This window comes from Falco biarmicus, chromosome 5, assembly GCF_023638135.1.
Source record: "Falco biarmicus isolate bFalBia1 chromosome 5, bFalBia1.pri, whole genome shotgun sequence".
Classification (NCBI taxonomy): domain Eukaryota; kingdom Metazoa; phylum Chordata; class Aves; order Falconiformes; family Falconidae; genus Falco; species Falco biarmicus.
The window spans coordinates 73,259,610-73,284,941 of record NC_079292.1 but is presented as its reverse complement, the minus strand read 5'-3'; the positions used below and the strand labels follow the sequence as shown (position 1 = coordinate 73,284,941).

Here is a 25,332-nt window from a genome sequence, read left to right as displayed (position 1 = left end):
GACTGCGTCCAGCCCCCGCTTGGCGATTGGCTGAGAGAAGCCGGCTGCGGAAGGGGCGGAGCGGGGAGGGGGCGGGGCCCGGGAGCCTCCGTCCAGGTGGGAGTGGGCAGCAGCCGCGGCGCCCCGGCACTAACCCGCCATTCGGGGGCGGGGGGAGGGAACGAGGCGCGGCGGGGCCGGGGCCGCGCGGGTCTGCCCGGGTCTGGCCGGGTCTGCCCGGCGCAGCGCCCTCCGCCCGTGCGTCCCCCGTCCCACTGCTCCTCCGCGGCGCGGCCCGGCCCGCACCGCAGCCCACCGCGGGGGGCTTCCTGCTCGGGCCTTCCACCCGGGGGCGGGGGGTGCCCCCGGTGTTCCGCGTTCGGCTTGCACTTGGCGGACGCTGAGGCGGCCGGTGTGACCGGTTCTCTCTGCTTTCGGTCTGGCTTGGGTTCTCCTTTCGTACTGAGAGGTGGGGCTTTTTAAGGTGGCTTCACGGCCGGCTGGGGGAGTTGTTACCCGGTTAAACTACCGCTGAGGTGACACCTCTGGGTAATTATTGTCGCTTTTTTTCTTTGATTTAAGGGCTCTTGGTTTGATAACGCTCTCTAACATCGCTTCTGAGAGCTGGGAGTGAGGAGTTTGAGTGGGGAGCCTGATGGAAGACGGGGTGAGGAAGCGTGTTAAGTTTCTTAGGAGAAGTGGGTTTTAAGGAAGCAAATAGTAATTGAGGGTCTTTATTGGCAGTGGTGGTATAGAATTAATTGTAAGGTATGCGGAGCTACTGCTTTTAGAGGCTGGAGTTAAAGATGTTTGGAGCATAAGCAGCATATAGGGAAACTTTCATAGGTAATTTCCATTCTCTTGCCATTCCTTGGATAAGAAAATACCGTGTTTCCTGAGCGATCAGCCTAGTAATATTTGTGAGGTTTGTGGTTGCTGCGGGGTGTAGAAGTAGTGTATTACACTTACAGTGTGTTTTATCCATGCCTACTGATTTTTTGGGATATCCCTGTTTGCTCTGTACTTTGGAGAGACTAATATTTTCAAATGTATTTCTGCAGGTGGTATAAAGACAGAACTGCTTAACTCAGATTATGTGCATAACCTGGATGCTGCTGAGTTACACAGTAATCAACTTCTTTGTAAAGTATGGGCCTTTAATTTATTTTTAACTATAACCTCTTCTGACAGAGTCAGTGTTTTATGCACACATTCTTTTTAATGTGTACACCCCCCCCTTTTTTTAATGTGTGCCCCCCTGCCCCCCCCTTATGGGAACACAAGGAAATATATGTTATGACTGAATTTGTTCCCTTTCACTTTCCCTCAGATTTGGCTCCTATGTATATAATAAATAGCTCAGAATTCAAGAAGAGTGAGAGAATATTAAGTTTCTTGAGTCTTGTATTGTTAGCATGTAATACAACAAAGGATGCTGTTCAAAAAGTTAGCCAATAAATACAATTCGAAGTTCATCCCACTGATGATCACATGAAAACCGATCCCCTTCTCTGAACCAAACTACTTCCTCCTGGAAGTGTTCCTCTAGGTGTTACGATGGCTGCTTTTCTAAAGGGTACAATATAATTTGTTCAGACTTTTCTGTAAAATAGTCTTTGAAGAAACAAAAAAAAAAGATAGATTAAAGGTAGGTGAATGACTGCTCTATATTAGACCATGTCTCTTGCAGGAAATTTATGACTTAGTCAAAATTAACTTGGTTTCATCTAGAAGGCTGGTGAGCTGAAGCCTTAGGAATTGGTTGTGTCTCCTTTGTAGGAGGAAACAAAGTGTGTCATTTACTTGAGCGTATTTATATAGGCCGACTAAATGAACCAGTACTTAATCTGTTACATTAACACCTCCTATACTGATGAAAAATCTCTTGCAATAAATTTTTTTCTAAGTTTTAGAAGGATTACTCATTAAATCATTTTTAATACTTTTTTTATTTTATTCATAGTGATAGTTGCTTGATCAAATAAGATCTCCTAAGGATAACATCCTCTAATCTCCAAAGATGACAGCTGTTGCAGGTAATAAAAAATTAGTATGTAATATGTTCATTTTGCTATCTTTTTAGCTAACAGACACAGTCACCTGATGTTATTGATTGATATTTATATGAATTTAATGTATACAAAAAAGAGTTTGTGGGGTCTGTGCTATTGTACTTCAGATCTGAAGCAAAAGTTCTTTTACTGGATAACTTTTTGTTCCTTGGATAAGAACTAAAACAAAAGCAGGTTCGTCAAGGAAATTACTTGGGTTTTAATATTCTGAAAATATGCTTCATATTTTAAGATACTTTCAACCCTTCCCTGCTGAGTAGCAGTGGGCTACTGTTGTCCCCATTTTGTGCCACGTGTAATGGAGATATCTTTTTCCATATCATACATTTTTGCTTCCTTCAGTACGTTATCATATCTACTATGCTTTGAACAAAATCTCTTATTTTCCGGGGCGGAGGTGATACACACTTGACATGCTGTGGTATGTATTATTCTTTTAAACTCTGGGGACTGGATTCTAGAACACAACCTGTAAGTCACACAGATGCATGCGAGGATGTAAAGAGGCAAATTCCTGCCAAAGGTTCACTTATGTAACTCAAGCTTTTGTTTGCTTGTTTGCTTTTGTGTTACTTCAGTTTTTTCAGATGTGAAGAATGGCTTATGTTCACAGAAGTGTTAAAACTGTGATGTTCAGCAGATCCTCTGGTTCTGCATAGGAGGGAGATCTGGGTGGATCCTATTTCCATCTTCAAAAGACCTTTATTTTCTGAATTTAGTGTTGCAGCTTACATGTAAATGCTTTCTATTAAAGATGTTCTAACGTTTTGCCCATCCTGGAATTGGCTGGAGTACTTGTCTTTGTTGTAACACTTGCAGATTTGATCTCAGGCCAGGGGCACAATGCTTTTTGCTGCTTAACATGCATCTGCAGAAAATAAAATAATTTCAAGTGTTTCTCTGGAAAGGCACTGCTTTTGAGAAGCTGGAATGTGCTATATTTTTTTCCTTATTAATCAACACAGGCAAAGATAGTTTTGCATATCTCTCATACGTGATATTGGAGATGATAACTTACAGTATACCTGTGTATGTATGACCTACTAATATAACAAATACATTGTTAAGCCTTGCTAAGTGTTTTTACATGGCATATACAGTATTAAATGCTATAATCTTATCAGCGAACCTGTTAGGCTCCGTTTCTCTAGATGCTTTTGTTTTCTGTTTAATTTTGATCGTTTTCAATCAATAAATTAAAATACCATTGAAAACTGAATTAGCCTGTTAACTGTAGTCTCTATTCTGCCATCACCTTGCTTTTCCTTTCAGTACTAGAGGAGGTACTGGCTTCCATCGAAAATGAGCTGCAAGCAGTGGAGATGCAGATTCAGGAGCTTGTGGATAAACAACAGGAACTCATTCAAAAGAAGATGAGAGTGAAGAGTCTGATAAAGCAGTCCTCAGAAGACTTGGAGGCAGGCGGAAGTAAAGACACCGAAACCTCAGCTGAGGCATGGAACAAAAAAGGTTTACAGAGTCAAATTCAAATATTCTAATATAGAAGTAAACTAATTCAGTAAGGGGAAAATGTGTTCATACAGAGTTATGTTTGGATAGTGATATTTTCCTGTTGCATTTTGTTCAGCTGGGTGGTCTGCCATCTTAATTACACCGGGTACTATTTGCACTTAACTCCCCAGACGTTCCTAAATACTAACCTGAGTTATTCTAGGCAGAATTATCACAAGAATAGCGTGTTATAGATACTTTTATTCTTTGCTTGTTGCAAAGTCACAACTGTATTTGATTTGCTCTAAGAATCCCAGAGTAAATCTGGATATATCACAATACTTATATTCTCTGGTTATATTCTAAAACTAATTACTCTGGATTTTTTCAGGATTTAATAATAACATTTTTTCATTCTCGAAGTTACTTCTTGCTGTCTTTGTGTTTCTTCTTGCTTGAGTGGGTAGGACACTGGTTGTGTTTGCCATGCCATGGGTGATGCAGCCTCACTGTCTTACCAAATTAATGCAAATTAGATGGATGTGGGCTGCCGAAAGTAACATAGAATACATAAGTATGGTAGAGTTAGTCGAAGTGGCAAGTGCCTCATGGTGGTATGAGGGCTGCTGTTCTTTTGGAGATGCTGTCTTTCAAGTTAAACATTAACTGAAGTCCTGGATAGTTGGTGGGTCTTGACCATGTTATGGCTAGCCAAATTAAATTCAGATATTTTTATTATTTTTCCACCATCTCTTTTACTTTGCTTGCAATTTGGAAATGCACTGTTAATTTCTGCCTGTATCTGTTGTATGATTTGGGTAGCTTTGTGCCTAGTTCTTTCCTCCTGTGCTTTAAAAACTAACATCTTTGCAATCAGATGTTGCGTACATGTTGAATAAGAGCAGTAGCTAAATTTGGTTCCAGTATAAAGCTCACTGAACTCAGTGGGAGGTTTTTCTTGGTTTCAGAGAGCCCTGGATCTTTGCTGTGTTCTTTGTAAATCAGGCAGCAATGTCACCTCAAGTCCCAAAGTTAATTCTTCATTGCATGAGGCGTAGTCCGGTGTTCCCACAGTTTTTCTGCATTTGAGTTTTAATAATATGAAAAACGTTAATATGCCTCCTGATGCATCTAGAATTTAATTTTTTACAGTATTATCTCTTTAAATTATGCCATCTTTAGCTCTTTATTGAAGGAAAGAAAAAACTATTATAAACATGTTGGGGTGATTGTTTTGGGGAGGATTAAACTTCCTCTCCCCTCCCTTTTTTTAATAAATGCTTATTATCACTGGAATATATGGAAAAAAATTGTATCCCTGCCTTCATTATACTATTTGTAATCACTGCATTTGTATGAGGGAAGCATTTGGGTAAATGTTATAGAGCTCAGTGTCTGGGGTTTTTTATTTTCAGGGTGGGCTTCTCATTTCCATTTAATTTTGGACCACTCAGTTAACTTGATCATTAGCACTTTGAAGTTCTTAATCTGTTTGTGAGTTTTTTGTGTTAGTTAACATTTATGTGCAATGACAGCCTTTAGTCTGGAGGTGGATTGTGTTTACACTTCATAGGGTTTTCAAAGGTCCACCTTAAAAACTGGTTTATACAGACTCAGATTGACTATAGCTTTTTGTGTGCCATTATTGAATCTTTGAACACTCTCCCTGATTTAAAATTGTGTCGTTTCCAGACTTAGTTATTTTATACATAAAATGTCCCTCCTTCTTTTATCTTAATGTTGTTATGAAATGTTTGGGATGGGTTTTTTTCCCTTAACAGATTTTCCATGGTATGACAAGATAAAAACTGCACTGCAGAGCAAATTTAAACTTCAGAAGTTTAGGAACTTGCAACTTGAAACAGTAAATGCTGCAATGGCGGGAAAGGATATATTTCTTGTCATGCCTACAGGTGGTGGGAAGAGCCTTTGCTATCAGTTACCAGCTGTCTGTTCTGATGGTATGTATGAAAGGGAAGAAAAGGTGATATATAGACAATTGGATTTATTTTCTCCTTTTTATAGTGAGTTGGAAAATTAACTGTATTGGTGTCTAATATCACAGTGAGGGGCGGGGAAAAGCAGAAGTATGAGAAAAAGATTTACTAGAAAAATTTGCTTTGCTCACTTTATATTTTTCGTAAGGAGCAATAACAGCTTTAAAATAACGTGCCTTTTAGACACGATTTAGATTTAAATAATTTATCTAGGTTCCTCTTGATACATTGTATTATTAATCACTGAAAGAACTTTTTAAAAGTTTGTTACTGTTTTTTTCTTCCTTTCTTTCCTTTTTAATTCAATATACAGACTGTACATTTTTTATTAAAGTATGGACATCTGTTATTTGTCTCTTCCACTCTAAAGTTTTAGCTTCGGATTATTTAGGAGTGACTTTGCATATTCATTTTCTAAAATAAGTGTATAGTTCTAGTTTTTAAGCTTGTTTTTGAAAAATAACCCATCCAATTGCATGGAAGTTCACTTATTTACAAAGACTGAATTTACCAATACCTAGCATTGCTTTGTTTTATGGTAGGTTAGCACCTTGTGGCATATACCCGAATCCAGCTTACTTTTTGTATATTAGTTCTGATACTCATTGCAGCTCATTAGTTTGTGATCTAGATTGTAAGAGAAGGTGGGTGTCATGGGCAGTTGATAAGAAGTATCCTTATGTGACCAAGCACTTGCTTGTCAGCCTTCTAGGAGGGGGATCTGCCACTGTGTAGGAAGCATAAGCTCACGTTTGGCAGTTCTTTCAAAACAGGGCTAGGGCTGATGCATTAGTAAAAAATATCAGAGGAGACATTTGTGACATCTGGACTGTTCAGTTTGTACAACAATTGATTGTTCCAGGTTTCACACTCGTGATATGTCCTTTGATATCACTTATGGAAGATCAGCTCATGGTTTTGGAACAGCTTGGTGTTTCTGCAACTTTGTTAAATGCCTCCAGCAGTAAGGTATGTTTAACTGCCAAGTCTTCACGGTTTTTATGGTGAGTGTGCCAGCATCTTGCTTCTGTGTATATTCTTTATGAAAACTGAGCGAATGGCATGGTTTTAATCAGCTAGTGCTGTTTTATTAACAGTATCTTGGCAGCTAGATGCTGTGATACTGGTAACGTGAATAAGCATCTCGCATTCTTGTTTTAATGGCAAGAACACATGTAAACCAATACAAGGAATAAATAGATTTAATGGGGCTGTTAAGAGGATGTGAAGTACCTTTGGCTGGTCTGCAGATCTTTAGTCAGTTTCTAGATTTAAAAGAAGATTGGAGTAGGTGATTATTTTTTTTTTCCACTAGTAACATGTTGAGCAGTGCAGGCTTTTAGATATAATTATTTATCTTACTTTAGGATGGTAGGCTGTCTGATCCAGAGGCCAGGAAGCAACTTATTTCCCAGTCTGTTATGAGTCAATTGCTTTTTACAGTGAAATTTATTTTCATGACATGGCGGTCATGGTCGTTAACTTGCTTGTAACACTGGATTTGATAGGTTAGTGGCTTAATGCAATGTGCCAAACTCGGAGCTTGCTTTGATGTAGAACACTTCGAAAATTCAGTAGCAAAGGCTACAGTTGTGTGCAAGAAACTATTTTACACTTGTAGTACCACAGGCATGTTTGGTACATCATGACTTATTGGGAAAATACTGATACCACGTGATGAAGCAAAGACAAATATTCAATAGCTTGCTTTTTCAAAGCCCTGTGGCAGGTATTTAGTATTAAAACAAACTGTTACACAGTATTTACCACTACTCTAGAAGATCATTATATATAAAATGTTAATCAGTTTCTGTTAATTACCCTTATGAATTGTTAATAACCTCTTAAGGATCCTAACACTAAGCAACTTCAGTGTGTTGTCCTAGTTTGTTAGCCCCTGATTTCTCCTTTTGTTTTGAACAGGAACACGTGAAGTGGGTTCATACCGAAATGCTAAACAGAAATTCACAACTGAAGCTCATTTATGTGACCCCGGAGAAGATTGCAAAAAGCAAAATGTTCATGTCAAAGCTAGAGAAAGCTTATCAAGCAGGGTGTCTTGCTCGCATTGCTGTAGATGAGGTCCATTGCTGTAGTCAATGGGGCCATGACTTCAGGCCTGGTACGCTCATTAGAAATGCAGTTTGCAGGGTTATTTGGGCATCAATAAATAATGAGTTAGGCCTGAAATAAAGCCAGGTGCTTTCTTCGTGTGTTAAGTAGATACTTAGAGTGTGGCAAGCAGCTGTGTTAGCTCAAGGACTTCAAATTTAATTCACAAATTACTATATCCTTGTCCAGAAGCTAAGTTCATGCACATGGAGGTGATTTCAGTGTAGGTGTTGCTATCAGTAATCTGAAGAACTCCTAATTCAGTTTACTTTAATTGGAGCTTAAAAAGCACAGTTTTTGGCTGCCATCTTTAATATGGACTATAGTCATCTTTAATCTACTGCTGTGTGAAAAAGTGTCATTCTGTACACTACTCACTAACACTATGGTTGACAGAGGTAGAGCATTTTGTAAATTTGTGAAATACATTTTAATTGCTTCTAAAGCAAATTGAAACAAACACCCTTGACTTGCAGGGAAAGAAAGTGCCTTAGTCTGTTTCCTATCAGTCTCTTTCCCCTCGGTTGCAGAAGAGGGTTACTTAGTGGTTACTGTTTCTTTGCCTTTGAAAGAAAACCTGATTTGAAGCCATAGTAACTGTAAAGTCAACCTTTGTAGTTTTGTTAAAAAATGGTTCCTGAGCAAAGAGTCATGCCAGTTAAACTGGCAATGTGGAATTTGGATACTTACCTCTGGCTGCGTTTCTGTTCTAAGGCAGCAAGTGACTGTCAGCACTGAGCCTTTAAACTCTTTCTGTAGTACAGTCTGGTCTGTGTATCCAAATTCACATTGCTTGTTTATTACCAAAGCTGTGTTTGTAAAAACAGACCTGCAAAATAACCTGAATGTTTGTTATTGTGATGCCACTTACATTTTTCTAAGAACTTCTATTTCAGTATGTTTTGCGTTCTGAATTGTGGCTGCTTCTGTAAAATTCAGCTAGAAGAGAAAGCTTCTATTTTGATAAGTGCAACCTTCTTATTACTTCATTTGGATATATAAAATAGTTCTGTAGTAAATTGATCAGTAGTAACGCTTATTGCAGTATTAGCCTATCTAGTACTATCTACACGAATACCTTTTTTAACTTTGGATCTGTGATATGAGAAATCTCCCCCCCCCCCCCCTTTTTTTTTTTTTGCTTAGATTACAAGTCTCTTGGTATCTTGAAAAGACAGTTTCCCAATGCTCCCTTGATTGGATTGACAGCAACTGCTACAAATCATGTTTTAAAGGATGCTCAGAAAATTTTGCATGTTCAGAAGTGCATTACCTTCACTGCTTCTTTCAACCGGCCCAATCTTTACTATGAGGTATGTCTTATTACCTGTTTGACTGCATCACAGTCATGTTGCCTTATGTAAGGTATAGCTGATGAATTTTATAATAGATTTTGAGTTACACATTTTAATAATAAATAGCTTTTCAACTGGATGATGGTGTTCTTTCATTACCTCATCTTGCTGAACTTGCTGCCTCTGCAAAGAAACTTGGGGTCCTCTGTCTTTGTGAGCAAGGCTTAGCAGATAGGACTGTGTACAGGGGAGAGATAGGTAGCAGGGTCAGGCTGCTGTAACCTGTTGGAATATTTCATATGATTGCAAAAAGTTGTGAATTATTGTGCTGTGTTGTATTTTCAGATTAGCCACAGGTTCTTTTATTGTTCTTCATAGGAAAACTTGTGGTTTTGTTATTGTTTTTCTGTTGACTTTTGAGATGTAATCTGGCTGTACACAAAAAGAATATAGTAATTTTTGTTAAATGGCAGAATAGTTATTGTGTTTGTTGTACTGGTAGAAGTAGAATAATAGGATTGTTTGACAGACTGTGCCCGCTTGAAGAACTCTCTGGCATATGCATATTATTTTTTGAGGTTCGGCATAAGCCTTCAAATAGTGAAGATTTCATTGAGGACATTGTTAAGATCATTAATGGAAGATACAAAGGACTCTCAGGTAAAAAGTGTCAAAAAAAAAAAAGCACTTTTTTTTTTTTATAATCTTCAGCGTTAAAGGTATGTTTTCAAATGATACTGAAACATGTAGAGAAATTCAGCCTTAAAGATTCAGCATTAGAAGAAATGAAGTTTAGTAAGATCTTTACCTTGAATAATTACTCTGTTCATTCATTAGTGCTTAAATGTTTACAGTTTACTTACATATTCTGAAGTATTGAAATATAATGTTGATGTATATAGAACAATATTTACATAGGTAAGTATAACAAATTCTTAAGATTGTGCAAACAAGGCTCAAAAATGTTTATCTATATGTTCTTAAATCATGCATATGTCATTTAGTATCTGTGTCAGGATAGTTACTATCTTTAACACTTCTTTTTCACATTGGAACATAAGATTCATGTATTATTCAGTGCCCAGAACGGGTCTGTGGTGGGGTGAATTGCACTTTTGTGATGGAAGCAGAACTGTAAAAGTTGGACTTTATGTAACAACAAATTATGTAGTGCAAATAAGGAAGAAGTTGGACTTTATGTAACCAACAAATTATGTAGTGCAAATAAGGAAGAAGTTGGACTTTACGTAACCAACAAATTATGTAGTGCAAATAAAGAGGAGAGCCGTATTACAAAGGCAGCAGAACCAATTTTCCAGAGCAGCAGTCTGACCCTGTCTCTGCTGTGGAACTCTGTGGCTGTGGTGACCAGCTCCTGGAGTACGAACTGCGCAAAGATGATCACAGATCGCATGGCTTTGTGTGTAATCCTTGATTTAGCCCAGACTGACTAATGACAAAAAGCATTTGAAACATCAAGTAAGATGTCATAAGGAACAGCACTCCTTTACATAAGTATTAATAACCATTGTCTTCCTTGAAGATTAATAGAACACTTCCATGATTATGTGGATTGGCAGCCGTATTTTCTCTTTAGCCTACGAGTCAAAGCTCATAATTGAAGTTCCCTTCATGGCTACCAATACTGCAGACTGAGTAGGCGCTAAGATTGTTTAATGTTTGTTTATTTATTTATTTCTAAGTTAATAAAACTTTCAAAGTTGTTTTTAAGTATTGGAGATTTTGGGTTTTTTTAAAAAGACATTACAATAAGGCATCTCTCCTTTGTGCAGGAATTGTTTACTGTTTTTCTCAGAAGGATTCTGAGCAAGTAACTGTGAGTTTGCAGAAACTGGGAATCAAGGCGGGGACTTACCACGCAAACATGGATGCTAAATATAAGACAAAAGTTCATAAAGGATGGGCAGCAAATCAAATCCAGGTTAAGTAAATACTTTTCATAGACTTATATCTTACGTAAACAAATGGTGTTTTGGTACCTTGATGGTTTCTTAATCTTTTTTCAGGTTGTAGTGGCAACTGTTGCTTTTGGCATGGGAATTGATAAACCTGATGTGAGGTTTGTAATTCATCATTCTATGAGCAAATCCATGGAGAACTACTACCAAGAGAGTGGACGTGCAGGTATTGTAGGAAATGTCTTTTGCAAAGTCACCATTTACATCCTTTAAGCAAATAAAATTGTACTTTGATTTCAGCCATTTGTGTAAAGTGTCTTGTCTTTGAGACATGTTCCAAAGTGTATAATTCCACTCTGCCTCTGTAAAGAGGCTTTAAAGCAAATATAAACTACATGCATGATCTCAGGCCTCTGTACTGCAGTATAGCAAAGACTAGCTGGGTACATAGCCCTTTACTCGGCAATTTTTTAATTATTTGATTTTTTTTTTTTACATCTGTGGCTTACCAGAATAATTTCATAACATGTCATTGACTGATCAGATGTATGTTACAGAAAGGAATTTATTTATTTATTTATTTTGCACATTGCTACTGGGATGTGTGATTTACTCAGATTGTCTCAAGGTTATGTCTAATCACTGTATGAATTTCGGTGGCCACAGAAATACAGGTAGGATAGGGAGTCTGGAGCAGGGAATTTAAAGGATTGATCAATGTATAGCAGCACTAAATAGCTGTTATGGCTGGAAAAGAAAAGGTTTTGTGGTGTTTTATTCTGGGTTTTTTGACCTTGTGCATTATTACTTTTTCAAAGACCAATTTGAATCTATGTGGAGGAAAGGTTTTTAAGGACATTGAGGGGCAACTGGCTGAGATCTTAACTATGCCTGTATGATAGGAATTGGCCTTAATGCTGGCCTAAGAAATACATCAGTCATCAAAGTTTGTGGGAGTTTGCATCTGTTTACACTAGAACCTGGTTACTTTGGATAGTGCTAGAGGTAACAGGAATTATAAATACTGAAGTGGTGAGACAAGGACCATATAGGTGCTGCAACAGTTGATTCACAGTGTTTATCAGTTTTGGATTATTAAAGCGAGAATTTGTGTTTCTTTTTCATGACTTAATTTAAAAGAGATTCTTCTGGGGAGGGATTACTTGAGCACTGCTACTAGTTTGCCTGAACATGCTACTTAGTTTATGAAACCTTCCTTTTTCCCTTTGCCCATCCAAGTGAAGTAATTCCTTTTTGTTACATGTTTAACTTTTTTAAAAGTTTAGGGGTTTAGACCTTTTCTACTCTCTGGATCTTGTAAACAGCAGGGGAGCACTCATCAGCACGTCCTTGGGAGGAATGGGCAGTGGGAAGGAAGAGGTGATCTAGGTTATCTATAGAAGGCACAGTTGGTTTTAAACAGAATATTTTGTTTGTTAAATCATACCTAGTTCTTTATTTATTATCATTAATACCTAATAAGTTATTTGAAGGTCACAATGTCGTTTTTAATCAAATAAGAATTAGGCTTTAAGATGTATTTGGCTAGGATTTTCCAAGAGGTGTTGGGGTGAGAAAATAGTGATTTCATTGACTTTCTGTAGGATGGTAGTATTTTATTTTGGTTGTTGGAGTAAAAATCTTCATTGTGTAGTATTTTCAGTTTGCTTGATTCTGTATTTGTTAGAATACTGTTCTAAATCTATTTTATTTCTAGTATGTATCATGCTGTGTTCTATTGGCTAATAGGTTATGCTTGATACTCTGTTACAGTCGTGTGTTCTCTATATACAGGCTGCAGAAGCCCATGCAGATAAAAGTGGAATTTGTACCAGAAAATGCTGTGCTTAAAATAAATCTTTTCTAAATTTTTTTTGGTTTAATGCATTGCAGGTAGAGATGACCAAAAAGCTGACTGCATTTTGTATTATGGTTTTGGAGATATATTCAGAATCAGCTCAATGGTAGTGATGGAAAATGTAGGGCAAGAGAAGCTGTATGATATGGTGTCTTACTGCCAGAATATGAAGAAGTAAGTTATTATGGTGGCTTGGTTGCTCAGTTTTTAAATAGGCTAATATTCTTGGGTATTTTAGAGGGCATTTAGAAAAAAAACCCCAACAAAACAACCAAACAAAACCACCCACAAAATCAACAAACAAAACAAAACCCCCTGTCACACTATAGTGTTACACTACTAGTGTAACAGAGTCTGCGGTTTGGAGTTTGTGGTTTGGCTGCTCAGTATGTGTACTCTTGCACGTAACTCGATGTTGCTGAGTTGCTTGCCAGCTTCAGGATAAAGTTCTGGAAGCAGTTACATTGAGGTGAAATATCTGTCAACAAACACTGAATTTCAAATTCCATTCAGAGGAAAAACTGGAATGCTTTGTTTTTACTCTGTGGTACCAGTGTTTAATGGCCATACAGGAATCCACATGCTTAATGCTATTATTACAGCTATTTGGAATACTTGATGGAAAACACTTGTATCTATGTTGTGGACAACCTGTGCATTCAATATAGCCTATGTGGTCATCGGTCTTAAGAATTAGTTCATATTCTTATGACTTTTCATGACTTTTTTCATTCTCTTGAGATTGCAGATTATACTTTTCTGCTTTAACCAAATTGTTCCTACTGTGGTGTTTACTATTACTGAAAGCTACTAGTTGTTCCTGTTAGCATAACTGACAGGGTATACTGTGTTGCAGTATTTATTTTCTGATTTTTCCAGAAATAATTCTTCATGCGTGTTTTCAGATATGAGCTGACCCAAGGGCCCTTCTTTTTGATACTTTTGTGATTTATAACACAGGTGTACACACATTCTGTAGTCCCTCTTTGCTCTCTGTTCTCTCAGATGTCGCCGGGTCCTCATAGCCCATCATTTTGATGAAGTATGGGATTCTGCAAACTGCAACAGAATGTGTGATAACTGCTGTAGAGAGAACTGTAAGTAAGTTGGTTTTATAACCAATGACAGAGAAGATAGAGAAGGTTGGCTTTCAGACATGTCTAGGTTAGAGAATCTGTGAGCAACTCTTGTAAGTGTACTCATAATACTGCCTGTTTCCAAGGTACAGATTTTATGAACATCAGTTTTTGGTAGCTTAGTGTTGCCAAGTTCAAGGTGTTCAGCAGGCTTCTTTCTGCTTTAGCTTTTTACCTGAGGCCAAACACTTTAGTATCTTTCAGGCTCAGCCATTCAACTGTTCCCAAAAGTGAAGCTGGGGCAAGGGGGAGATTGGCTTACCCGTTTTAAAAAGTTCCTAGTATGTGTCAGATTTTGTTCCAGAATTTCGGGTGTGAAAGCTTTATTTTGAGAAGGAACCTTTTGCTCTCTGTGTGCCAAACTGTTCACACTTAGGCTCTGAGAAGGCACAGTTTGTACCTGTCCGCTTACAGCTTGCCTGGTAAAATCTCTGAGGATTTCAGTGCTGCACACTCATGAGACGTACCTGTGGCAGGACTGTGCATGACAGTTGTGCAGAACAACTGAGCACACTAATTCAGGATTTTGCTGTGTGTTAGCTCTAACAATGCCTGTCTAGTGTGTGCCTTCGCTTTGGAAGACAGTTGGGATCCTAAGAGGGAAGGCAAACGGGCCAGACGTAGAGGGAATTTGGGAGATGAGCTGAAACAAGACATGCTGCATCATAAAGGAGGATGGTTTCAGTAGAACATGGTTTTGGGGCATAAATTCTTTTGCTGCTTTGCCCACAGACATCCTGGGCAGCATTGGGTAGCTAGCTTAAACTACACTTTCATGGGTGATCACTGACTGCTTTAACTGTCATTTTAGTACCCATCCAGAAAGCCCTAAGTCTCTGAAAATGCACGAAGTGTACCTGTTGCTGCACTTACTAAGTGAGAGCTGTGGTTTAGACAAAGGAAATGCCATATAAAGCCAGAAAGCTCTGAGAGGAGTACTGAAAAATGTTGGTCTTGGGCATCTCTAACTGGACACACAAACCCCCCTTAAATTTCTTTTAGGACAAGGTGAATTCTTCTAATATCTGGAAAATAACATCTCCACATGCCACATACCTGTTGCAAAGCATTTGGATGATGTTGTGATCAACACTTGGAAACCTTAGGAACAACTCTATTCAAAGCTGTTCTCATAACTAGCCTTTGTTGCCCTGTATGTTTTTTGGGGGTGAAGTAGACTAAAAGATACTTCACTTCTTTATACATTTAATATCTATATAATAAAACTGTTTTGCAAAATCATGCGAGTGATAATGTCTTGCTGTCTTCTAGTTGGAAATGGGGCTTAGCTGAAATTTATACTGGAATCGGAGGCTGAGAAGAGTATGGAGCTGGCTTGTACCTAAGACTCACAGGAGTCATGTGATGAAATATAGTTGAAATATATCCTGTTTGCTGCTGGTTCACCCTCAGGGCCTTTTGATATATAAGCAAGGTCTGAGGAAACCTAGCAGTAGTAATAGTTTTTCAGTACTTAATTCTTAGTATTGGAAGAGGCAGTTGAGGTAATTATCTGCAGTAGAAGTGTCATCGTGATGGACTAAATGGATATGTTAGCGCTCAGAATAATTATTCACAATGAAGCTAATCTGTATAATGAAATTAATACTTTTTTTTTTGACTAATTTTGTCTGTGTCTCGCTTATATTCTTCAAGTCTTCTTTGTTCTCTAATCTTTCCATAATAAATATTATGGGTGAGGAAAAGGAATCTAGCTGCAGAGTGACATAGTAGCTACCTTAAAAATGTTTTACTACATATATATATATATATATATAAATAAATACACAGAAGTGAATATATATGTGTACACCTAACATATATATGGATGCTATTTAAACAACTATAAATAACTTGCTATCTATATTATTACTTCACTTTTATTTGTAGCATGTGAGAAAATGGATATAACAGGGTACTGCAGGGATCTAATCAAGATACTTGAGCAAGCTGAAAACATGAGTGAGAAACTCACCCCACTGAAATTAATCGATGCGTGGTCCGGGAAAGGTGTATCAAAATTCAGGGTAGCTGAAGTTACTCCACCAAAGCACCCTCGACAGGAACTGGAGAGAATTATTGTCCATTTACTGCTGCAGCAGTATCTGAAGTATGTAAGATGATTACTTCTTTTTTTAACGTTTAGTAGTAATTTTTCTTTACTATCATGTTACTTTTGTATAATATTAAACAGATGCGTTTTATAGTCTCATTTTTAGCCTTTATTTCAGATGCATTTAATGTATTTTTAAAAAAATCAAAATGTATTTTGGAAAAATATCAAAAGACTACTATATTTCTACTTCAAAATGTTAAAACAGAAGTTGGAGGAACATTTGAAATGCTGCATCTCTTGCACTTTTAGAAAGCTGGGGTCTCCTGTGTTTGGGTTGAATCTTTAAATCTGCAGCAGGCTTCATTTTGGAGAAGTCTTCTGTTTACATGCAGTCTCATTTACATTCCACGGATAAGCAAAGCAAATGGGGTTGCCCAGATGAAGTCTAAGTCAGGACAAGCTGACTAACGTGGAAAGTGGTACTCAGAAATTTTAAGAAAGCATAGTGAAAATGAGTGTTCCTTTTGTAATGTGGCTGTCTGTGGGGTACGTGTTTTGTGTTTTCATATAGTTTTAGAAGTTTCAAGAATATGTACAAATCAAGTATTTCATTCTTTTATTTTTGTCTTAAGTTTTTTTTTGGCATCTGTTTGTACAGCTGATTTTTTTATACTCTTAAGAGGGTGAACGGATGACTTATTACATTTAGTTTTCCTTATTTTCCTCCATGTATTCCAACAGACTGACGTGTGTGTGTCTGTGTGTGTGTCTGTGTGTGTGTCTGTGTGTGTGTCTGTGTGTGTGTCTGTGTGTGTGTCTGTGTGTGTGTCTGTGTGTGTGTCTGTGTGTGTCCACAATTCTGTGTTGACCAGACTCACTCTAAATTAACTATCCACTTGAATAGGTAAAGCAGAATGAAGCTGCTATTTGGAACATCCATCAGAAGGGTTAATGTGTCGCATTTTCCAGCTGCATGGTCTAGGCTATCTCATTCTCCAACCTTTCCTTGTAACACTTGATTTAATTTATGCAGGGAAGACTTCAGCTTCACAGCATTCGCTACAATATCCTACCTGAAGACAGGACCAAAAGCAGGTCTGCTGAGAAATGAGGCACACATCATAACTATAGAAGGGATAACAAACAAGAAAAGTGTTTACAAGGTATTTATATCTGTACTGACTTGCTATATAGATATCTTTTCCATTATAGTTCATTTTAATAGTTTGGTATCTGCTCAATATATTTTTCATAGTAATGCAATCAACAGGATTTAAAATGGACCTCATAAGTATCCTCTCTTGTGCAGGAACACTAAAAAGAAGAAAAACAATGTTAGAATTTTAATAGAATTGTTTATAACTTACAGGACAAACCATCTCAATCTTCGAATTCAAAAGGAAGCAGCGAAGACGGTCAGACTGTTTCAAAGACTGTTCAAGATTCAGTGGTGAAGAAGTCTCAGCAGCATAAACGACCTAACTGTGGTTCTAACTTAAAAGCAAAGAAGCTTAAGATTCAGGCAGGTGGAGATGACCAACCAGTAGTTGTTGACTGACTTTTACAGACTACGTTTAGGATCTAATCATGTTTGCTTCTCCATGTGCAACGCAATGTGTAAGTTCAGTTGTGTTTTAGTAACGGTATTTTTTGTGCCTTTTTTTTTTTAAGAAAAACAAATGGAAACAAGTATCTTTAAAACCCTCAAATCTAGAAAAAAGTCAATAGTCAAGGGAAAAATGCTTCATATCAAAATAACCAGTGCGTACAGCACGATACAGCAATGACTACAAAATGTAAGTAATTACTGTGTTGCGTTTTAAACTCTTTTGGAAGTGTAGCATATAGTGACACTATTCCAGAATCATGCAGCCTGGAACAGACTTCAGAGATCATCTAATACATCCTCCTGCTCAAAGCAGGTCCAGCTGAAACAGGGTGCTCAGGGTTGTGTCTGGTTTTGTCCATCCCCAAGAATGGAGATTGCACACCCCTCTCAGCACCTGTTCCAGTGTTTGACCACCTTCGTGACTAAAAAATAAATTTTAAAAAAAGGACATTTCCTAGAGCTAATTGTTATTTCCTGGGTTGCAACTTGTGTGTCGCCTCTTGTCCTACCACTGTGCTCATCTGAGAAATATCTGGCCCTATTGCTGCTATGCTCTTCCGTTAGGTGGTTGAAGACAACAATCACTCCTCCTCACCTCCAGTTTTGTTCTTTTTAATCTGGAAGTATTCCAGTTCTCTGTTTCTCCTCTCTGCACGCCTATGCAGCTTGGTAGTCCTCTGCTAGACTCAATCCAGTGTATCAGTATGTTTCTTTTACTGGGATGTACAGAACTTAACCCAGCACTGCAGCTGTAATCTCATGAGTGCTGAATACCCGGGAAGAGTCTTTCCTCCAAACTGCTGGTTATGTTCTTGCTAATATGGTCTACTATGCGGTTGGCTGTGCTGGAGAGGCACACTGCTGGTTTGTGTTCAGCTTGTTATCTACTGGGAACCTGGGTCCTTTCCTGCAAAGCTATTTGCTAGTCAGTCTGGCCCCAGCCTGTACTGTTGTGTGATGTTACTCCATCCCAGGTGCAGGACTGTGCTTTTACCTTTAACTTAGAGGTCCCTGTCAGGCCATGTGTCCAGCCTGAATAGCAGCCCTGCCCTCCAGTGTATCAACAGCTCTCCCAGCTTCAGTATCACCTGCAGACTGGCTGGAGCACACTCCATCCTTGTGTCTAGATTGTTAGTGAAGACCCTAAATTGTAATGGCCCCAGTATCGAACTGAGTGTTGCCAGTAGTAAATGGCCACCAGTTGGACCTCGTACCACAGATCACAACTCTTTGAACCAGGTGGTCCAGACAACTTTCTGCTTACCTTATTGTACATTTATCCAGCTTCTATCTCACTGATATTTTTAGCTGTAAGGAAATTACAGGCAATCATGCGAAAAGCCTTGCTAGAGTCAAGGTATACAACATTCATTGCTACCCTCTTATTCACACAGGCAGCTGCCTCAGCCCACCTGGTTGATCAGGTATGCTTTGCTTCTGATAGATCTGTCTGGCTGTTCCCAATCACCTTCATGTGTCTGAAGATGTCTTCTGGGAGTATTTGCTCTGTAAGTCTTCTGAGGGCTGAGATGAAGCTGACTGCATGTTAAGGCCTTAGGCCCTTCTTTTTGAAGCTGGTGAGATAGCTGCCTCTTCCCAGTTGTCAGGATCCTCCCCCACCCTCCAAGTCCTTTCAGAAATGACAGCAGCCTTGCACCGACCTCTGCTAGCTTCCTCAGCATCCCTCAGTGCGGCCCATCCAGTCATGTGGAATTGTGTGTGACCAATTGGCTGAAGTGATCTGTACCACTTTCCTCTACTGCTTTACTCCCAGACTATTAGTAGGCTTGGGGACCTGGGAGGTCGGAGGGAAAATGTTACCAGTGAAAACGAGGCAAAAAATGCATGTTTATTCTATGTCCCATGTTGTTCTGGGTATCTTTTACCTTGTGCCTCCTTTTTGTGTTTCACCTAGCTGAGGAGTTCTCTGTTCACCTGTGCTGGTCTTCTGCCATGCTTGCTCAACCTTTTGCACTTTGGAATGGGCTATTTGTGTTTTGAGAAGGTTTGGAAATCCAGCAGCTCTCCTGAGCCCCGTTGCCTTCCAGGGCAATCTCCCTGGGATCCTGGCAAGCAGATCCCACAACAAGCTGACTAAAACATCCCTGTGTTGTTAACGTTATCCTTATCTTAAATTCAAAACACTTAACCATACCAACTACTAGGAAGAAAGTTAAGTCTATCCCAGCTGAAACGAGGACACCGTAGGATCAGGAGTAAGATCAGCCCTTCCCTGTCTGGGAAACTGGCCCCTGGAGACGGGAGCAGCAGTTTTCCTGGAAGAACACCCATTTGTAACTGTTTTTCCTCGCAGCTCATGCACCTGTGCCTCTGGGGTTGAGGTGGATCTTCTGTCCCCCTCCCTCATGTCCTCTCCATGGTGCTGCAGGTGAAGCCACAGGGTACCCTGTGGTGTGTAGCTTCTATATCCCTGATGGATAAAAGCCCTCTCTTCAGCAAAAGAATGCTGACTGCTAGTAGCGGAGATACTGGTCCATACAGGTGGGGAGTAGGAGCTATCCTCTGGTGCCTTTTCCTCCTGTTCCTGTGATGGCCCTGCTTTGTCTTCTACCGAATGAGCTAGCTTTTGTGTCAATTTCTTCTGGTGCATAGGGGTGACTAAAACCAGCATGGGTTGGTTCTCTGGTTCATACTTTTTCCAAGTATTTTACAAGTTTTTCCAGATTCTGCACTTGTTCAGAGGTGAAGTTCCAAAACAGTGGAGGTGCCCACTGTCCTAGGTACTTGCCCACACTATCCCACACACCCTGCCACTTGTAACTATCCAATGTCGGGGCAGCTCTCTGGGTGGTATTCTTCAAGAGTTGTTTAACCTTAAGTAAGACCTGGAACATATTCAGCAAGATGCTGGTTTTAACATTGCAAGGATTTTTACAATTCTCAAATGCTACTGTCATCAGCCTGGTGGGGAAGGGGAGGATATGGGAAGACATCTCCTCTATAGGTTTGCTCTCCAAGAAAAGGGTAAAGGTGGAATTATTAATCTTTTCCGGTAGATGGCTCCCCAAGTACGGGGATGACAAACAGCAGGTTAGTCTCAGGCCCAGCAGTTTTACTCTTACCAGAAAGCAGTGTTCATAGGTACAACAAAATTATAACCTTAGCCCAGGCCCCAGAGGTGATTAAACAGCACAACAGGGAGCACATAGTGCAAGTAAGGTACTACATGATGCAACTTTAAGAACAAATGCAACAACTCTGAGAGCAAACAAATCAACATTGTGAACCGGCAGCTATTAAACTATAACATAATGAATGCTTATAACAGATTTGTTCTAACACATCGCAGCCAGATTTTTCATTATCTCAACCTGTTGTGCCCCACACTGGGCACCAAAAAGGACTGTCGTGGTTTCACCCCAGCCAGCAACTAAGTACTGCTGAGCTGCTCGCTCACTCCCCCCACCCCTGTGGGATGGTGAGCAGAATCAGGAAAAGGTAAAAACCCGTGGGTTGAGGCAAGAACAGTTAACAAGTGAAATAAAGTAACATACAACAACAACAATTAACATGGAGCTACAAGAGACAGGAATAAACCCCAAGAAATTCAAGTGACACGCGACACAACTGCTCGCCACCTGCTGATGGATGCCCAGCCAGTCCCTGAGCAGTGATTGCAGGTCCCAGCCAACCTCACCCCTGCTCTTCCCCACCCCACCCCCATTTATATACCCAGCATTATGTTTGGTGTTACAGAATACCCCTTTGGCTTGTTCGGGTCAGCTCTCCTGGCTCTGCTCCCTCCCGCCTTCTTGTGCACCTCCGCACTGGCAGAGCATGGGCAACTGAAAGTCCTTGATTTAGAGTAAGCACTAATTAGCACCAACTAAAACATCCCTTGTTGTCAGCATCATCCTTACCTTAAATCCCAAACATGTCGTTGTACTAACTACTAGGAAGAAAATTAACTCCATCCCAGCCGAAACCAGGACAGGGAACCTCTATCCACTGCTCCTGTGAGGGTCATCCAAGTTTGCCCTCCTTTTGCAATACAGCACCTGCGTGGTCCGTAGCTCTGTACATCTCTGAAGACCCTTTCACCTCCCGTTTCTCCTCATAGGCCACTCGCCGCCTCCCGCAGCTCCTTCACTCTGCACGGCACCCGGAGCGCAGCTCCCACTGGTGAGGCTGCTGCCACCGGCCCAGGGTGAGGCACCAGGCATCAGGAGAACTGGGCTGCTGCAGCATCCTGCTGCTGGGGCTGGGCCTGGGCCAAAGCCTCCGTCACACGGGGGTGGTTGTGCCAGCCCACGCGGACATCACCGTCGCTACAGCTTGGAGCAGAGGTGGCCCGTTTCTGCAATACTTACACCTACTACAGCCTATTGGAGTACCTGAATGTACTTTAGAGAAGAATTTCAACAGGGCATTGGTACATTGCATTACTTCTTAATCACAGAGATTTTTGTGAAATACTATACGTAGTTATCCCTTTAAAATACATCTGTTGCTCTTAGAACTGGATTTCTCTGGCTTGTTACTCAAATAGAAAATCGCCACTCCTGTGCTTTTCAGAAGTACCTAAATCTAGTACTTTTATCGATCAACTTTTATCGATCTCAGCTCTTCCCTTTGTAAGAGTCATACTTTATTTGGGTAGTACAGAAAAAAACACCACTCAAGAAATACTTTTTTCCTCTCCTTCTCTTGTGGAATTGGCTTATAGTCCAACTACAGATCTGTAGTCTAATTAGAAGTGAATCTGGTTTAAGATGTTTAACATTTTTAAGGTATTTCACAAGTAGTGGGAATTTGGTAATTCAGAAATTACAGTAGAATCTTAATCTTGAGGCTTGGAATTAGATTGAAACTGATACTTTTTGTTGTTGTTGTTGTTGGAAAGGCAAAAAAATATATTCAAAGTTGAACGCTGTCAGGACCTGAAATTGAACATGGGTGTGACCTGAGTGTACTAGGTACAAAGGGACAGATGATAAAAAGAATGCTTAAGCTATTACCTTGATAAGTTTGAAAAACCTGAGCCGCTACTGCCGCCCTGGCGTTTGGTAACCAGCGAGGCCTTTTGCTGCTACCGGGAACTTGGCGCTTTCAGTCCTACCCGTGACTGCCAGAGCTGGAGCAGGAAGGGCAGGGCTGAGGAAGAAGGCCTGCAGAGCAGCCCTGCCCACCCTTCCAGTTCCCACGGACCCTTTAAGTGGTGCTCACCCTCAGAAATGCAGATGTCATCGTTATGCTATTTATAAAAAAGAATTGGTGAACCAGGTGAAAGTTACCAGGGTGGTCCTTTCCTTGCCCTTTAGGGTTCTGGATTTCCCCTCTAATGTCTTCTGAACGAGAAGGTGATGTATATCGAGCCCCTAATTTCAGGACTGTAAAATGCTGTTGGGATAAATTCAGTTACCAGGAATTCCCCTTATTAACTCCTTTGAGACTGATCTCAGCCTAGAACCACGTGACCTCCCTTCTCTCACATTTACAAGCTGCTAGATCACTATTGCCGTCTTAGTATTTATATTTGACTAATGACACATAAAAGGAAAAGCTTCATAGTAATGGCAGGCACAGTTCCCTGCAGGAAGAACTGAGGAAGGTGATACCCTTTCCAAACAAGGAGCAAACCACGTGGTTGAGCGCTCTTCCACACGCAGACAGAACAGCCCAGATGGGAAGGGACCTTGAAAGACCTGGTCCAACCTCTTGTGGGAAAGGAAGACTAGATGAGATGATCAGCAGCCTGTCCAGCTACTTGTGTCTTGAAAACCTCCTGTGATGAGGACCCTGCCGCTGCCCGGCAGAGGTTGTTCCACTGACTGACTGTTTTCACTGTAAAAACTTTTTCTTACTTTGAAATAAACCTGAAGGAGCACTTGGAGTTCACAACAGCTGATGTTTTTCAGTACAGGCAAGTGTCAGGGTATGTTAAAAACTTCAGCAGAAGCTTTCTCCTATTCCTGCTTTTCCCGGTCAAGAAGTACTTACTGCCATGTAATCAATACCCTCTGAAACTGGTTATTTAAAATGCATCGATGCTGGTTTCTTTGCTCAGTCCTACCTTCTGCAGTGTAATTTAGCACCACGAATCTCTTTCATTCCACACCTAACTCAACCTGTAACATAGGACACTACATCTTGCTAGCTGAACCGCAGCCATTCTACACTGGCACAATCTCTTTCCTCAGCAATCTCTATGGATTGAAGAAAATTTCAGCTACAATGTATTTCTGCCTCATTTCAGCAGGGAAAATATTAACTGTATGTCAGTTACATATGTCAGTAGACATACGTGTTGCCTTCCTATGATGACCGTCGGTGTTCCCAGAAACAAGTAACTGTGCTTGTTACTTGTGAAGACCCAACAGCTACTGCTGTACATGTATTGCTTAGGCACACATGAGCCTGAATGATAGATTTCCTTATTTTTTTTTTTAAGATCTTAGCAGCCAATGATCAGTAAGGCAAGTTCAGACTCATTATAAACATAGTTTCTGGTAGGTTTCATTTTGGATTTCCCCCCCCAGACATTCGAACATGCTCTTCATCTTTGTTTTTCTGGTAGAATCTTGTTAGCAACTAAAACTTAGTATTTCACTCACCATGCAACTGAAACCTTTGCCAAAAGTGGAATTAATTCATTTAATTAAACAGTCATTCTCTGAAAAAATAATTAGAATGATTTTCTGGGAGAAGTCTTAATATATATTGTCAACTCTGCATCTAGCGGAGTAAAACAAATTGTCCCTGGTTTGACCCTAAATAAACAGCAACTCCCAAGTATCAATTACAGCAAACCAAAAGCCAGTATGAAACAACCTATGTTCATGAATGGCACTATGGAATACAGAGAGGACATTAAAGAATACCTTAAATTGTTGCACTTTATCACCTCATTACCAAATTACACTTAGCAACTAAAAAAGAAGAAATCTGACTGAAGCAACCCTGTGCGTACACTTCACTTAAAGGACATCTTGCTTAACTAAACATACAGCCAGGGAGCTAGTTACGATTGGAAACTAACAGCTTAAAGCCCTATTTGCAACTTCGTAGTAGGTACTTTGTCACTAGTTACCACAAATCAGATTGGAGTTTAGTGCCTGCACAAATTCCTTCCTGGAACCAATATGCCTGACAGTGAAAGAGAGGAGCAGGCAGAAAGCAGCCAGGACACAGGGTCCCCATGAATGGTTTTATGGTGACTGTAACAGCTGTCTATTAAGAACACCATCAGGATACGGGACTCTCACCCAAGGTGGCATCCCATCCCACCTACCACATAAGCTGGATACAGCCGCCTGCTCCACAGGCTCTTGACAGGGAAGACTGCTGCAGGCAACATCCACCAGCGCTGTTGCGTTAACCTTTCCGTGGAGTGCACTGCACACCAATCCTGCTGGAGATCCATCAGAACGCACCACTCAACTGACAGCTCACCCTGGCTTTCATTGTTCAACGTTTGCGTGCTGCACTTAGCTGAGCAGAAAATACATTTATTTCAGAAATAAACTTATGGGGAGGGGGAAAAAAAAAAGCATTCACCTTGCCATATATTCGCAGGCCACATTCTAGGCAGTAAGAGCTCCAAGTGCCCTGTGCCCAGATGTCCTCTCCACATGGGCCAGCTCAACAGAGATGGTACCATGAGCTGCAACAGGAGCCTTGAGACCTGGCTGCTCGTGGGATGCCAACACAGCCCGCCTGCCTTGTGAACATTCACCTGAGCAAGCAGTTTTAGGAAGCAGGAGCTTTCCCACCTTTGCCAATGCTCACACCGCCCAAGCCTGGAGGTAGCTTTAGGCAGGGAAGGCACCACCATCCCATCGAGACATCCCAGCTCACAAGGGTGGCTCACAGGCTGAGAGGAGGAA

General features: G+C 40.2%; 1 protein-coding gene across 6 annotated transcripts; it reads left to right on the top strand.

Moving 5' to 3' along the window:
* The first annotated feature begins 61 nt into the window (after window positions 1-61).
* Window positions 62-24,995, top strand: RECQL (RecQ like helicase). 6 transcript variants are annotated; one of them, XR_008822054.1, is made up of 17 exons: window positions 194-528; window positions 1,041-1,126; window positions 1,943-2,015; window positions 3,324-3,521; window positions 5,285-5,464; window positions 6,363-6,469; window positions 7,424-7,622; window positions 8,759-8,925; window positions 9,486-9,567; window positions 10,701-10,849; window positions 10,935-11,052; window positions 12,720-12,858; window positions 13,690-13,781; window positions 15,711-15,930; window positions 16,910-17,039; window positions 17,246-17,493; window positions 21,567-24,995. XR_008822054.1 is itself a non-coding variant. In XM_056340104.1 (16 exons), the coding sequence occupies exons 3-16, from the start codon at window positions 2,000-2,002 to the stop codon at window positions 17,432-17,434; spliced, it is 1,986 nt and encodes a 661-aa protein (XP_056196079.1). In that variant the 5' UTR covers window positions 62-96; window positions 1,041-1,126; window positions 1,943-1,999; the 3' UTR covers window positions 17,435-17,540. The 6 variants fall into 6 exon arrangements, 3 of the variants coding, with proteins under 3 accessions (XP_056196079.1, XP_056196078.1, XP_056196080.1); XR_008822056.1 differs by lacking the exon at window positions 21,567-24,995 and adding an exon at window positions 18,930-19,526; XR_008822055.1 differs by lacking the exon at window positions 21,567-24,995 and adding an exon at window positions 18,880-18,897.
* The last annotated feature ends 337 nt before the right edge of the window (window positions 24,996-25,332 follow it).